General features: G+C 53.2%; 2 protein-coding genes across 2 annotated transcripts in view; one reads left to right on the top strand and one right to left on the bottom strand.

Moving 5' to 3' along the window:
* Positions 1-198: 198 nt before the first annotated feature.
* TMED1 (transmembrane p24 trafficking protein 1) lies at positions 199-3,635 on the top strand. The gene is made up of 4 exons (XM_079114730.1): positions 199-443; positions 1,091-1,188; positions 1,329-1,512; positions 2,659-3,635. The coding sequence occupies exons 1-4, from the start codon at positions 264-266 to the stop codon at positions 2,875-2,877; spliced, it is 681 nt and encodes a 226-aa protein (XP_078970856.1). The 5' UTR covers positions 199-263; the 3' UTR covers positions 2,878-3,635.
* Positions 3,636-4,217: 582 nt separating this feature from the next.
* Positions 4,218-14,229, bottom strand: part of DNM2 (dynamin 2) — an 84,489-nt gene continuing 74,477 nt past the window's right edge. The window contains 10 exon segments of the mRNA XM_079114686.1: positions 4,218-5,141; positions 5,766-5,817; positions 5,820-5,852; positions 5,855-5,908; positions 5,911-6,014; positions 6,984-7,216; positions 8,162-8,326; positions 8,812-8,831; positions 8,834-8,922; positions 11,878-11,987. Coding sequence (XP_078970812.1) covers positions 5,072-5,141; positions 5,766-5,817; positions 5,820-5,852; positions 5,855-5,908; positions 5,911-6,014; positions 6,984-7,216; positions 8,162-8,326; positions 8,812-8,831; positions 8,834-8,922; positions 11,878-11,987 — 930 coding nt within the window. The 3' untranslated portion in view covers positions 4,218-5,071.

Genomic DNA, 14,229 nt, shown 5'->3' with positions numbered 1-14,229 from the left:
GTTTTTTTATTCCCCACCCTCAAAAACTGAGACTAAAGCTTGAGACTTAAAAAAAAAAAAAAGAAAATTCTCCGTTGAGTCTTTTCATACGCATATGGCATTCACCCGGTCAGCTTCCCTCTCAGGGGTCCTTCACGGTTCCCTGAGCGTTTCTGGTCACGCGAAGAAGTGGCTACCAATGAGCTCCGCCGAGTAGCAGAGTGGGCAGGGCTAACTCTTAAAGGAACCGCAACCAGTTTGCAGACCAGAGGGTGACCCGGAGGATGGCGGCCGGCTCGGCCCTATTCCTGGCCCTGTGGCTGCTATTGCCGCCAGTGGGAGTGGGAGGGGCAGGGCCTCCGCCGATCCAGGACGGCGAGTTCACGTTCTTGTTGCCCGCGGGGAGGAAGCAGTGCTTCTACCAGTCCGCGCCGGCCAACGCAAGCCTCGAGGCCGAGTACCAGGTAAAGGGTCCTGGACCCTGGAACTAGTGGGGGCCAGAGGAAGGGGGGCGTGGCCAAGCAGCCGAGGCAAGGCGTGCATTAAAGCGGGAAGCGGGAGGAGCCATTGAGTGAACGCGGGGGCGGAGCTAGGGAGAGCTTAGCCGGATGGCGCGGCGCGTGTGAGCGGAAGGGGTGGGAGCAGTGTAGGCGGGGCTAGAGTGAGAGAGTGGGGGGCGGGGCCAATGGGAAGTAAAAGGGCGGGAGCCTTGCGGGTGGGCGTGGCCATATTATATGTAGGCTAAACTAAAAGGGAATGGTCAACATGAGGGTTTCTCGGAGGTAGGTTTAAAGGGAAGCAGGGCCCTGGCATCTCAGTTGGAGCAGTGCCAAGTAAAGTGGCGTGGCAAGGTAAACATCGATCAAGGACTTCTGACAGGGTATGCCCTGATGAAAGAACTCACTCTGAGGCTGTCAAATCAGTGAGGACGGAGGCAGGGCCAAGGGTGCGACTAGAGGGGCAGTTGGGAGGCGTGACCCAGTTGTAGGTGTAGGCGTACGTGTCAGCGCTCAGCCCTTTGGTGGTCTCTTTGCATCTGGGCAGGTTGGTTCAGCTCGGACCTCTGTGGTAGGTGCCCTTCTACCTCGACCCATTCTTACCTGTCTCCCAGGTGATTGGAGGTGCTGGTCTGGACGTGGATTTCACGCTGGAGAGCCCTCAGGGTGTGCTGTTGGTCAGTGAGTCCCGCAAGGCTGACGGGGTGCACACGTGAGTTAAGTCTTGCTGCCTGCCTGGGTTCAGTTACAGCCCTGCCCCTCTGCAGCGGCCTCAGGTTACTACCCCTCTGCCTGCCCCAGAGTCCGTTTTGCTGGCCGCTAATAGTCATGTCTGTGTGTCTGTCTGCCCAGCGTGGAGCCTACAGAGGCCGGGGACTACAAGCTGTGCTTTGACAACTCCTTTAGCACCATCTCCGAGAAGCTGGTGTTCTTCGAGCTCATCTTTGACAGCTTGCAAGATGATGAGGAGGTGGAGGGCTGGGCAGAGGCTGTGGAGCCAGAGGAGATGCTGGATGTCAAAATGGAGGACATCAAGGTGCGACCAGGCTGAGCTGGGCTGCTTGTCAGATTTCTAGCATGTCAGCAGGGCATCCTACTCTTCCTCGTTGACTGTCTCCCTCTTGGTCTGACTGCCTCACCTGTCCCCAACTTAATAGTAGTATGTCAGTTAAAATAGTAGCTCATTTCTAGGAGTAAATGCTGTTCTAAGGTCTTAATACATAGTTATTCCATCAATAACTCATATATCAAGTTTTCATAAGCACCCCATGAAGTAGGGGCTGTGCTGTCTCCCCATTTTGTAGGTGGTAAAATTGAGGCACAAGGTCAAGTAACTAAGGCCACACAACTAGCCAACTATTAGGGCTGATATTTGAACCCAGGCAGTGTGACTTCAACAATCTTTTTTTTCCCCCCCAGGCACTGGGGATTGAGCCCAGGGGCGCTCTATCACTGAACCACATTCCCAGCCCATTTTATTTTTTATTTTAAGACAGGGTCTCCGTGTGTTGCCAAGACTGGCAAGGTGAACTTGCAGTCCTCCTTCTTCAGTCTCCCAAACTCCTGAGTTTCTGGGTTTACAGGAGTGTGCCACTGTACCTGGCTGCAACCAATTATTCTGTTAATTGCTAGTAAATATATTCTGTACACTTATATCTAGACATTTAACCTGTTTTCTTTTTCTTTTTTTGGTGTTGGAAATTCAACTGAGGACCTTACGCATGCTAAGCAGGCACTCTGCCACTGAGCTACATCCACAGTCCTAGGAATTCAATTTTCACAGCAACGCTGAGGTCAACAGAAGAGTAAACAGAGCTGGATGTGGCGGCATGTGCTTGTAATTCTAGCTACTTGAGGCTGAGGCAGTAGGTATGCAAGTTCGAGACCAGCCTCAGCAACTTTGCAAGACTATCTCAAAATAAAAAATGGCTGGGGATGTAGCTCCAAATAGAGCGTCCTTGACGCAGTCTCCAGTACCAAATGTGGGGGTGGTGGGGAGAGTGAACTGAGGCCTAAATAGGTTATTTAACTTGTTTATAGTTACACAGCCAGAGTGGCAGAGAGGATTCAGACTTAGACATCCTGGCTGAATTCTGTTCTCAATTCTCTCTCCTGCCCAACATGGCATTGCTGTTTCCTCATTTTATTGGAGGCCTGCCCCTGCCCCTTACTCTGCCTACAGGAATCCATTGAGACCATGAGGACCCGGCTGGAACGCAGCATCCAAATGCTCACACTGCTGCGGGCCTTCGAGGCTCGGGACCGCAACTTGCAGGAAGGCAACCTGGAGCGGGTCAACTTCTGGTCAGCTGTCAATGTAGCAGTGCTGCTGCTGGTGGCCGTGCTGCAAGTCTGCACGCTCAAGCGCTTCTTCCAGGACAAGCACCCAGTGCCCACGTAGCCCCAGCACTGGAGGAAAAACTGGAAAAAGGGGCAGTGGGTGTGTGCGGGTGTGAATTGGGGGTTTCTCCCCATGTAGCTTCCTGTAGGAGGGGAGACCGTGCAGTGACAACCACAAGTGTGGCCCCCATGCGTTTCCTCCTTTCCTGGGTTGTGCAGAGAGCACCGCTGGCTTGCATACCTGGGCCCTCCAAAGGGGAAGCACAGTGTCTGCTTCTACTCTCCTGGAAGTTGTGCACGGTGGGAATTGCAGTATTTGAATGCAACCCTCGGATTTCCTGGCCCCACCCCCTGTAAATGTGCTCTTAGCTCAAGTCTTCTAGCCTGTACCAGCACCACCTGGAGTAGGACAGGACCAGGAAGCAGACTTCCCCTGCGTCCCCACCTGGACCCTCCAAGCAGCTTATGGTGGGAGGGTGCCTGCTGCTTGTGGGACCCTATGCCTTAGTTCTCTTTTAGGCTGGGGGTGGCCTGTTCGTGTCAGGGGTTGAAAAGGAGACACGCCTGCAGAGTTCTTGCCAGGATAGTCACTTATTTGACAGGAAGGGGCCCTGGCCCCTCGGCCCAGCGGGGGGCCTGCTGGGTATGAGGTCTGGTAACAGAACTCCAGGAGATGGCCTGCAGGACCACCCTCCCCTCCCCCTGCACGGGGCTCTGACAGGGCTGAGGGTGGTCTGGCCAAAGCCGGTGCAGGAGCCCCAAGGAACAAGGGTGGTCCTGCCTGCATACTGGAGTCAATAAATTATGGTCAGAAAATCAGAGAGCCTGGTGATTGGGGCTCAGGGACACCAGCTGGGACAGACCTGCCCCTAAGAGGGCAGCCAGGCAGGCGGGAGGGATCTCCCACGAAGTAGCTCAGAAGAAAGGTCGGGCAGGAGCCGATGGAGGTGGTCGCCTGGGCACAAAAGAAAAATCAGAAAGCAAAGTTTGACTGTGTCCCCAGCTGGGCCAAAAGGCCTGGGTCCCCCAGGAGAGCAAGAGAGGGAAAAGAGGGACCTGGAGGTGGGGAGGGAGTCAGACCATGCAGGGTCTGGGTGGCAGCTGGGATTCCTGTTCCATATCAGCGCTGGATCACTTGCAGCAGCCAGGCATGGGGGTGGGGGTTGGGAGTGAGCAGGGAGCCATTCAGATTCTTGGGGTGCTGAGGAAGGTGAAAGCTCTCCCCTAGAGTCAGGCTTCTTCCAGAAACATGACTGCCCCAGAGCACAGCCCTTGCTGAGTGAGGTAGGGGTGGGGCTCTTCATGGAAGGGAAAAGGGTCTGGTGAGAAGCCCCAGGGGGAGGCTGGCAGCCACAACCTCAGCCTGAACACTGACACAAAAGGCCCACACAGCAGCCACCAGAAGGTTCTTCCCTTTATTTAGTTTATTAATAGGATACAGAGTGCAGGCACTTACAGTGGTCAAACCGAGCAAGGCGGTGAGCAAGAAGTTCTGCTCAGAGAGAGGTGCCTGGGGCCCGCCTGGTGGAGAGGCCTGATGGAGATGAGAGGCCTCCCAAAGCCTCTGCAACCCACACAGAGCCCAGGCCATCCTGAGAGACCCAGAAGAAGGAGGGCACCCAGAGAGGAAAGTGAGGCTGGCCCGGGCTGAGGGTCCCAGGCCTGGTAAAGGCACCTCCGGTAGCCAAGGCTGGGCTGGGCTCAGGCTGTGGTTACATATGGCCCTAAGAAGGAATATGTACAACTTGGATGGGGTGGGCAGTCCTGTGCCACGGGCCTGGCTTGCTGCTGGGGAGCTCTGGGAGAGAGGTGGAAATACTCCTTGTCCAACAAGGGCTAGGGGATACAGATGCCCTTGGCACCCCAGCTTCCAGAAAGCCTGTTCCTATATGAATTTCCCTGGCCGGAGGGGCTCCTGGCAGAGTCCCTGCCACCACAGCCTGGATCCGTCATTCAAGATGGTTGGTTATTCCCACTGCCACCCTGAGACCCCATCCCGCAAAGTGCAGTGCCCCTGGAACCCCCCCACCCCTGCCTGGGGCTCCGGGGGGCCCTTCACTCTGGTGTACCAGTCAGGAATGGGGCCAGGCCAGCCCCTGACTGGGGCCAAGGTTAGGGAGGATGGGGCAGGGGCTGCCCACAGGGAGCCTGGTCCCAGAATGGGCAGGAGGGCCAGGGGCAGCCGAGGGGCCCAGACACCGAAGCTCCTGCACTGCAGGTACGTGAAGCCCCCCGAGGAAACGCCCCTGTGCGGCCTAGTCGAGCAGGGAGGGCTCGGCTGGGCGGATAATGGTGGGCCGGCTGGGTGCAGCAGGGGGTCTTCTGCTGCAAAGAGAATAAAAGACAGATGGGGAGGGGGAGAGGGCAGTGAGGCTGGAAGCAGGGCAACTATGAAGACCCAGCCCCAGCCCACCCCACCCCAAGGTGTTCCCAGTACTGGGTACACCACAGGCTGCTTGGGTGCCAGGAAGGAATTGACAAATCTAGCTTGTCTGGTAGTGTCATAGTCACTGGCTTGCTGTATGACCCTGGGCAAGTCCCTGCCCTCCCTGATCTCAGGTTCTTCACAGAAGTGGAAAGAACAGAGCTGGCCCACAGGAGGAGCAAAGTGCAACAGCTGGCACAGGCGTTTGTCCTCAGTGGGGAAACAGGTAAATGGTATGCCTGGTGCCAGGGTGAGAGGTGCCAAGCTACATGGCTGCCCCACCACTTAGGTCTAAGAGGACAAGCCAGGAACTCTGGAGTCACCCTGATTTCTACTATTCTGTGACCTTGGGCAAAGGACTTGGCCTCTTTGGGCCCCAATTTTGCCCAGGAAGGTGACAACTCCACTCCCTGCTTGGACCATGGTGGAGATCTTTAGGAGGGAGGGAGTCAGATTCAAGAGGAGACCCCAGGGTGAGGCTGGGCGCTCTAGATGAACAGGCAGCCAGGGGGGTATAGCCTTACCTGGGCACTCCAGGGGGTATTCCAGGGGGAATCCGTGCTGGCCGAGATGGATCTGAGGTGGGGCTGAGAAGGGATCATTGTTGGCAACACGCTCTGGGGTCCAGGTCGGGATGGAATGGGGGGTGCTGAGAAGGAGCCTGCGACCCCACAGGCACGGGAATCAGGGGGGGCCTGGTGTGGGACCTCTCAACTGCAGGGGGCCGGCCTGGTGGGTGCACACTTGACACCGGTCGGCGCTGTGGAGTGGGGCTGTGGAGGAAGCGGGGAGAGGCTGTGAGGTGAAGTGGGTAGGTGTTAGCACTGGCCCCAGGGTGGCACTGGGGACCCAGATTTGGGGGCTGCTGGCCACAGAGGCAACAAAGGTGCAGTGAGATTCTCTTCCCTTCCCCAGACCTGCTGCTCAGCAGTGACTATTACCACCCGCAGCTGGAGCCAAGACCCAACACTGCCTCGCCTATGCCACCAAGCGCTCCAGCTTCTCTGATGTCATGCCTGCACCCCCGAGGGACATTTACCATGTAGCAGACCCGACTTGGACTTTCCCATGACCTCTGATTCACCCTCACAGTCCAAGATTCTTCCAGAATCCAGTCCTACTGCCTCCAGACACTGCAGAGCCAGCAAGCCCCTACATGGGTTCCCTGCTGAGCCTGGGCACCCACTGTTCCCCAGACCTGGACATTGGGTCACTCTGTGGTGCTCTGAGGTCTCAGCAGAGCCACCACCTTTCCTGTCGCTAGTTAGTGTTCCTGCTTGGTGTTCCCATATCCCATGCAAATAGGTACAGGTTCTACCTAATGGCTCTGGGTGGTGGGTTATACTGGTTAGGCACTCCTTTTGCCTCCCTATATTTCCTTCTCTGTTCCAGGAGGCTAACCCCCTATGGCCAGCATCACCCAGGCCTCTTGCTCTCAGTAGGGTTTAACTAATGGGAAGCACAGAAAGCAGGAAAGTAGGAAAATGAGGAGTAGGGGTTATATATGTGCAGCTTCTACCCCTCCAGCCCTGACTAGCACCTTGAACCCACCTCTTCCTTTGTTTCTTCAGGCAGGACAGGAGCTCAGCCCTTAGTGCTGTGCCATCTGGGGTTGGGCCCCTTTATCCCGCCTACCCTTTGGTTGTGCCCTATTTCCTGCCAGGACCCTCAAGGACATTTGGAGGGAGCTGGGCACCCACAGGCAGCAGCTTCCACTGCATGCAAGGGAAAGTCTCCCAGACCTGTGGCTGCTGGTGCTCTGGAGCCAAGTGTCGTCAACAGGTGGGGGCACGGGGGTGGACACAGTGCTGGTGCTGATGTCCCCAATGATGTTGAGTGCCTCTTTGAGTGCATGGTACATGCGTAGCATGTCATCCCGCCGCTGGGCCTGGTCGGCTGACTCTTCCATAAGGCTGCTCTGGTCTGCTGACGAGTATAGGTAGGCCAGTAGCTCGTGGTGGATGAAGGCCTTCGTCTGGAGATAAAAATCACCCCGGCCAAGAACTCAGTGGTCCACCATGACTGAAAAACCACCCTTTACCCAAAGCAGAGATTTCTTTGGCTTTACCTTTTTATTCCCCTTTTTACTTTTTGCAGTCTTAGGAATTGAAACCCAACATAAGTTAGTCAAACACTCTACCACTGAGGCAATATCCCCAGCCCTTTTTATTTTGAGATTGGGTCTCACTAAATTGTCCAGGCTGGCCCTGAACCTGTGCTCAGTTGGGATTACAGGCATGCACCATGTACCTGACCTGGTTTTTCCTTTACATTGGAGTGCATAGCTGGAAGTGTATCTGGTAAACTTTCTACCCAGCTGTCTGCTGAGTCCCTCAGGGTGTATTCAAAATGCTTTTCTCACTCACAAGATTCTCATTCAAACAATTTCTAGTATCTTTTTTTCTTTTTGTAGTGCTGGGGATGAAATCAAGGGCCTCATGCATGCTAGGCAAGTGCTCTACCACTAAGCCATTCCCCAAGCCCTATTCCTTGTATCTTATCCCTCTCTTGATATCTTTTATTCCATTATGTCTTTTAAAATTGTTTAAAATTTATTTTCAATTTTTTGTAGTTGCAGATGGACAGTATGCCTTTATTTTATTTGTTCATTTTTATGTGGTGCTAAGGACATGCTAGGCAAGGGCTCTACCACTGAGCTCCATCCCCAGCCCTTATTCCTAGCATCTTATTCCTTTATTGATATCTTTTCTCCCATTACATTTTTTAACTGCTTTTCTTTAAATATTACCAGTTTTTGCTTGTTAATTTTATCCTTGTCCCAGGGTAGGACAAACTTAGGTAAGATCAGAGTGTTAGTTCCAATTACCTGATTAAATGGAACCAGGATCGAGTGTGGCCTGCAATCCAGGTTCCAATGTTTAAAAGGTGTGATTCATTCTAATTTGAATTTTGCACTCACATTGTTGATCATGAGGTGCATGATGGTCTTTGGCATGAGGTCTCGGATGGACTTGTTGATGATGGCCACATATGAGTCTACCAGGTTGCGAATGGTTTCCACCTGCCGCTCCAGCTGCGGGTCCATGGAGAAGGTGTTCTCCTGAGCCCCATCCTCATTCTCTGCCTGCAAGAGGGAGCAGCGGTGGTGAGGGGTGACTGTGGCCCGAGGCGACTGTGGCGAGTCCCCTCTCTTCGGGTATTGCTTACCCCGTACCACCAATAACTAAACACCTCTGGTTGTCAGGGCCTCTGACAGCCTTGTAGATACCTTCCACCCCCACCAGATCCTTTCCCCTAGGTGTGGTAACAACATATTTGGGACCAAGGGCATCCATGTCTCACTCCACCTCAAGGATGGGAGGAGAAGAGAGAAACCAAGCAGATGGGACCCAAGTCCGTGTAGATCCTTGTTCGTGGCTTCAGTTGAAGAACTTTTAGGATTCTGATGACAAGTTGATCCCTTTTCTGCTCTGCTCACTTACGTGGGGTCAGCTACGTGCCTTCAGAGAATCCCTTGCAAACAAGGCTTAGACATGACCTGCCTCCTTTCCCTCCCAGATGGGTCAGCTCGGGCGTCAGGTGTGCTGGGTGGATGGGGCGGCTCCTCACCTGATCCTTCTCAGGGTAGACCCGGCTCGTAGGAAGGAAGCCTTCCAGCTGTCCACATCCTCCTGGGAGTCACAGGCTAGCTCGATCTGCCGCAAATCCTTGTAGACGTTCCTGAGGCAGGAGAGAAGGGGCATGTGCTTGACCCTGCCTGTGGACTTGACTGACCTCTAAGAGGTGTGGGCTCTGGCTCTTTCTGCCTGAGCAGAGACACAAACCTGACCTTGGCTCCAGGATGGCTTCACCTTCCGCCATCATGCTAAGGGGTCACTGTGAGTTAGGATCAGGGAATGCCTGGTACAGTAGCACCTACAGCTTTTAGTTTTTGTTGGCTGTGCCAACTCTTTTCTGGAAACTGCCTATACCCCTCATTGAGGGGACAAGGGCTGTCAAAAAGCCCCAAAGAGGGCACGTGATTCATAACACCCTCCTTTGGTTGGGAAGGTCCCATTGAGGAAGCCTACAGAGATAACATCCACCAGAACTTTGTGACAGTGGAAATGTCTTTTTTAATTTTTCGGGTACTAGGAATTGAACCCAGGGTGAGCCATATCCCCAGCACTTTTAATTTTTTAAGACAGGCTTGCACTGAGTTGCTGAGGCTGGCTTTGAGCTTGCAATCCTCCTGCCTCAGCCTCTGGAGCTGCTGGGATTACAGGTATACACCACCAAGCCCATTGGTAGAAATGTTCTTACTCATACTGTTCAATGTGGCAGCCCCAAGCTACAGGCAGCTTCTATAAAATGCTTTGAATTTTTATTTTTTGCAGTGCTGGGGACTGAATCCGGGAACTCACCTATGCTAGGTAAGTGTGTGTCACTGAGTTCCACCCCCTCCTCCTGCCCCCACCACAGAAGGCTTCTCAACACTAGGAATGGGGCCAGAGCAACCAAAGGAATGCATTTTTAATTTCACTTCTTCTGACAACTTTGCATGTAAATAACTACATGTGGCCAGTGGCTATAGTACATGAGGTCTAGCATGTGGCTGATTCCTGGGAGTGGGTGGAATGGGAACCCCAGGATAGGACCAAGCCTCTTGGCAAGGTTTATGCTGTGCTGTGCCAGTGTGGGTTGGTGGGTAGAAGCAGAGCACCAAGGAAATGAGAAGTAAGACAGGAGGGACGGGGTTTGTTAAGTGTTCTACAGGTCAGGCCCTGTGGTGCCAAATGGCACACATGCCAGCCCATCCCATACACAGGTGGGGCTAAGACAGCCAAGTTGGCCTAAAGTTCTCAAGTGAGTACTGCTTTTGAGGTTAGGCAGGGCTCCATCACAGAACTCTGACTAACCAGCATCAGTGAGTGGTTGCTCTGAAAGACTTCTGGAGGGAGTCAAAGGGAAAGGGCAGGCCTTGTTGCTCTTCTCCTTTCTGTTCCTTGCTTCACAATGGCTAGAATTTGGTCAGCCTCATGGGCAAAGAGGTAGGAGCCATGTGTTCAGGAAGTCTGAGAAACAAGAAGCAGGGTCTGGGCCCCAATACCTAGAGCTGCCTCCCTTCCCCTGATGGTAAAGTTTAGACTTAATTTCCGTAACTACACAAGGAATTGTTTATCTTGTTTCCATTACTACTCCAATTGCCTTGATCCCAGTCTTAAAAGATATGCCGGGCTCAGTGGTACACGCCTGTAATCCCAGCAGCTTGGGAGGCTGAGGCAGGAGGATCAAGAGTTTAAAGCCAGCCTCAGCAAAAGCAAGTTGCTAAGCAACTCAGTGAGGTCCTGTCTCTAAATAAAATACCAAATAGGTCTGGGGATGTGGCTCAGTGGTCGAGTACCCCTGAGTTCAATCCCAGGTACCCTCCCCCCCCAAAAAAAGACATCTCTGGTAATACTGTCACCCCTGTTCAGGATGCACAGGGCTTGGAGATGGTACAGCTGCCTTGTGTCACGCAGCTAGGAGGGACTTCATGTCCCACTGGAGAGCTCAGGTTCTCCTGTTCACATGAAGGCTTCCGGGGGAGGGAGCTGAATCTAGAACTGAAAGGTTTTGGGAACTGTCTAGTGGCCAAACTGAGTCTCAGAGTTGCAGGTCAGCTAGCCCAGGACAGAATTTTTCTTACAGAAAACAGTAGACAGCTGGAATGGGTGGGATAAGCAGTGGGGATGATGGTGCTGAGGCTAGCAGGAAGGACACCAAGGCCACTGGCTGGTCGCACAGAACCGCTGGGCCTTTGCTGATAGTTGATCCCTGACTCAGGTAGGTCCTAAGAGCTTCCTGGGTCCTCCCTCTTTTCTATCTACCTTGAAGGGGGACTCATTTGATTCAGACCTGTTTTCTTTCTCTCTTTTCCCTTTTTCCCAGGATGTCATACTGGGCAAGCGCTCTGGCACAGAGCTACATCCTCAGCTTGATTTTAAGACTCTGAGTTCCATCCATGTAGTAGCAACTCCCCAGTTCATATCTCTGCCTGGGTTTCATTTCTGGACACCAGGTTCTGCATCTCCCCCACCTCCCACTAACTCTGTGGGTATCTCACAGGCTTCCTCCCCTCAGCATGGTCCCAGCTGCGTTCTGACTGACTCCAAGCCTGCCCTGCCTTGCTGCTCCATTCAGCCTTCTGCAGCAGCTCAGTCCCAAGTCCTCAGGCTTGCCATTAATGCCTCTCTCTCATGTCTGTCCAAGAGGATTTCCTCAGCTCTGTCTAGATCTACCTGGAATCCATTCCTTCCTCTTCTGTATCCTTGCCTCCATTACCTCCTACCTGGCCCAGCCCAGCCCCAGGCCCTCTCTTTCCCTACCCACCGAGTGTTGCCCCACAACCACCAGAGGGCGCCTATGAGGACCATAGTCAGTTCCCTGCACTACCTGGGCTCAGAAGCCTTTGTGCCTCCTCCCCACTGGGGCTCACCTCATCCCCATCTCTGCCCAGAGAGTTCTGCCCTGACTCCTCAGAAACACCCATGGTGTTTTTTTTTTTCTTCCTTCCCCTGTTTCTCACCCTACTCCCTCTCTGGAACATGAGGCAGGAACTGCTGAGAGCAAGCACTCAGTGTATGCTGCTCAAGGGCGAGGGACAAGGCTGTTAGTCTGCACCCCAAGCCTTCCCAGGCCCTGTGGACCCCTTACCTCTGCTCTGTGTTGAAGATGGCAAAGACGTGCTTGTTGGACATGAAACCTTTTTCCACATCACGGATTTTGAGGTTGTCCAGGGGCAACATGTACTTCTTCTCCTTCTCCTGAGGGCAGAGGGGAGAGGAATTGCTTTGGACTGTCCAGCAACCCAAAGAAGCTCAAGCCAGAATGCTGGGCCAGGGCCACTGCCAGCATGTGGCACTTCCCATGTTCCTGACTTTATGTGAATTAACTCATTTGCCACAGCTCTCTTCCTTACTCTGTCCTCCTGACACTCAGAACATTCCAAGTGGGTTCCCACCCCAGGACCTTTGCATAGAATGCTCCTACCCCAACGGCCTTGAACTACATTAATTTCTTTTGTCTACCTCATGGCTTTATGCAGAAGGGACCCTCATGGACTGACCCCACCCCACACCCTGATGGACCTTGCTTTTAGTGACCCAGGTGACAGCCTGTCACTTGGGCTGGCTCAGTAGTTCCTGGAGGACAGACACCCATCTATCTTGTTCAGTGGGGGCATAAGAACACAACCCTCCCTATCTCTAGTGAGTGAATAAAGGCACTCACTGGGCTAAAGCTTCCCAAAGGGCCTAGGAGTGAGCTACCATGATGATCTCATTTTGTATGTAGAGAGGGAGAGACTGAAGCAGAAGTGGGGCAGGTTGGGTTATATACCTTGACCACTTCACATGATCCCAGAGCTGGAAATTTGATAACCAGGCCCCAGTGCCATGTAAGATATCGGTGACTTTGTTGTTTTTTGTTTTGTTTGAATGGGATCGAAGCCAGGGTTACTGTAACTCTGAGCCATATTCCCAGCCCTTTTTATTTTGAGATAGGGTCTCCCTAAGTTGCCCAGGATAGCCTCAAACTTGTAATCTCTTGCCTTGGCCTGACAAGTGGCTGGGATTATAGGCATGCACTTACATGCCCGGCTGTCAGTGGCTTTGCAAGGGTGGCCCCTTCAGGGAGTGCCCAAGTGTTGGACATGCAGTTCCATCAGTGGCTGGGGAGGAAGCTCAGAGGTGTGGCCCTTGGCCCAGGGCACAGGCCTGCAAGTCACAGCTGAAGGTGGTACCACAAGACCTGTGCTAACCAACTACGACTAAGCAGTTACTATGTGCCCAATTATGGGGCTGAGTCCCTTCAGTGGTGTCACTTGCTTTTTTTCTTTTTTTTTTTAAATTTCAACTTTTTTTAATCTTTTTTTTTTTTTAAGCTGTCAATGGACCTTTATTTTATTTATTTATATGTGGTGTTGAGAATTGAGCCCAGGCAAGCGCTCTCTACCCGAGCTACAACCCCAGCCCCAACTTGCTTTTATTTTTATTTATTTTTGCTGTATTGGAGTTGGAACCCAGGGCCTTGTGCATGTAGGGCAAACACTCTACCATTGAGCTGCTCCCTGGCCCATGACCAATTTTCTATATCAGGGAATCAAAGCAGTCAGTCCCTAATTCCCACACATATGTGATTCACAGCAGCAGCAGAGGTTCCAATGACCAAGGCCATGTGCTCATCCATCAGCTCAAGGAACCTTCTTCAATCTGCTTAGGACAACACTGTGTGTGCTCAGTGAGGAAAGCTGGCTGTCCAGGGGCACACAGCAGGTGGTGTGAACCACTGTGGGACTTCATAGGCCATGTCCACCTGATGCAAAGCCAGGTTCTCTCTGCGATTCTTTCTTTACCACACAGATGTCACATGTTTTGCCACCATACTGTTGGAAAGCCCCAGAATGAAGTTTAACCCTGCTGCCACCTCTGAATTCAAGCGCAGCCACAGTGATGGAAGGGAAGAGCCCAGGGGGTCCCCAGCAGGCAGCAGAACTTATGGGAGGCTGGACACATGGATGCCTAGCTGAGGCTAAGTGCCAGCTCTGCCCCTTCCTGGCTGTGTGCCCTTGGACAGGTCACTTCCCCCACCGGTGTCTTGGTTTCCCCATCTGTCAATGGAGGACATACACTCCACACTCCTGACGGAAAGTGAGGCTTGCCACGACATGGCAAAGCCCCAGCGTGGTGCCCACGGAGGCCCCAGAGGTTTTCTACTGTTGCTCTTATGACTAGCTCCAGGGCCAAACCCCTAGGGTTCTGGGCAAGGAGAAGTTAGGATACAACACTGGCCATGGAAATAGGAGCACCCTGGGAGTCCAGGGGAAAGAGGGCATCCAAGAAAGGCTGTCACAGCTGCTATAGACAAAACAGGAACACAGGGCCCAGTGCCCTCCAATTTCTTGGGGAAGGGCTTGAGGCTTTAGAAGGGGGGTCAGGGTTGGGGCCTCAGCATAAGCTTCTGTCCCCTGTCTGGAAGTTTGTGGAAGGGCCTCTGCGGCCCCCACCC

This window comes from Sciurus vulgaris (genome assembly GCF_902686455.1).
Source record: "Sciurus vulgaris genome assembly, chromosome: 16".
NCBI lineage: Eukaryota > Metazoa > Chordata > Mammalia > Rodentia > Sciuridae > Sciurus > Sciurus vulgaris.
Note: the sequence above shows the minus strand (reverse complement) of the source record. Positions and strands in the feature narration are given on the sequence as shown.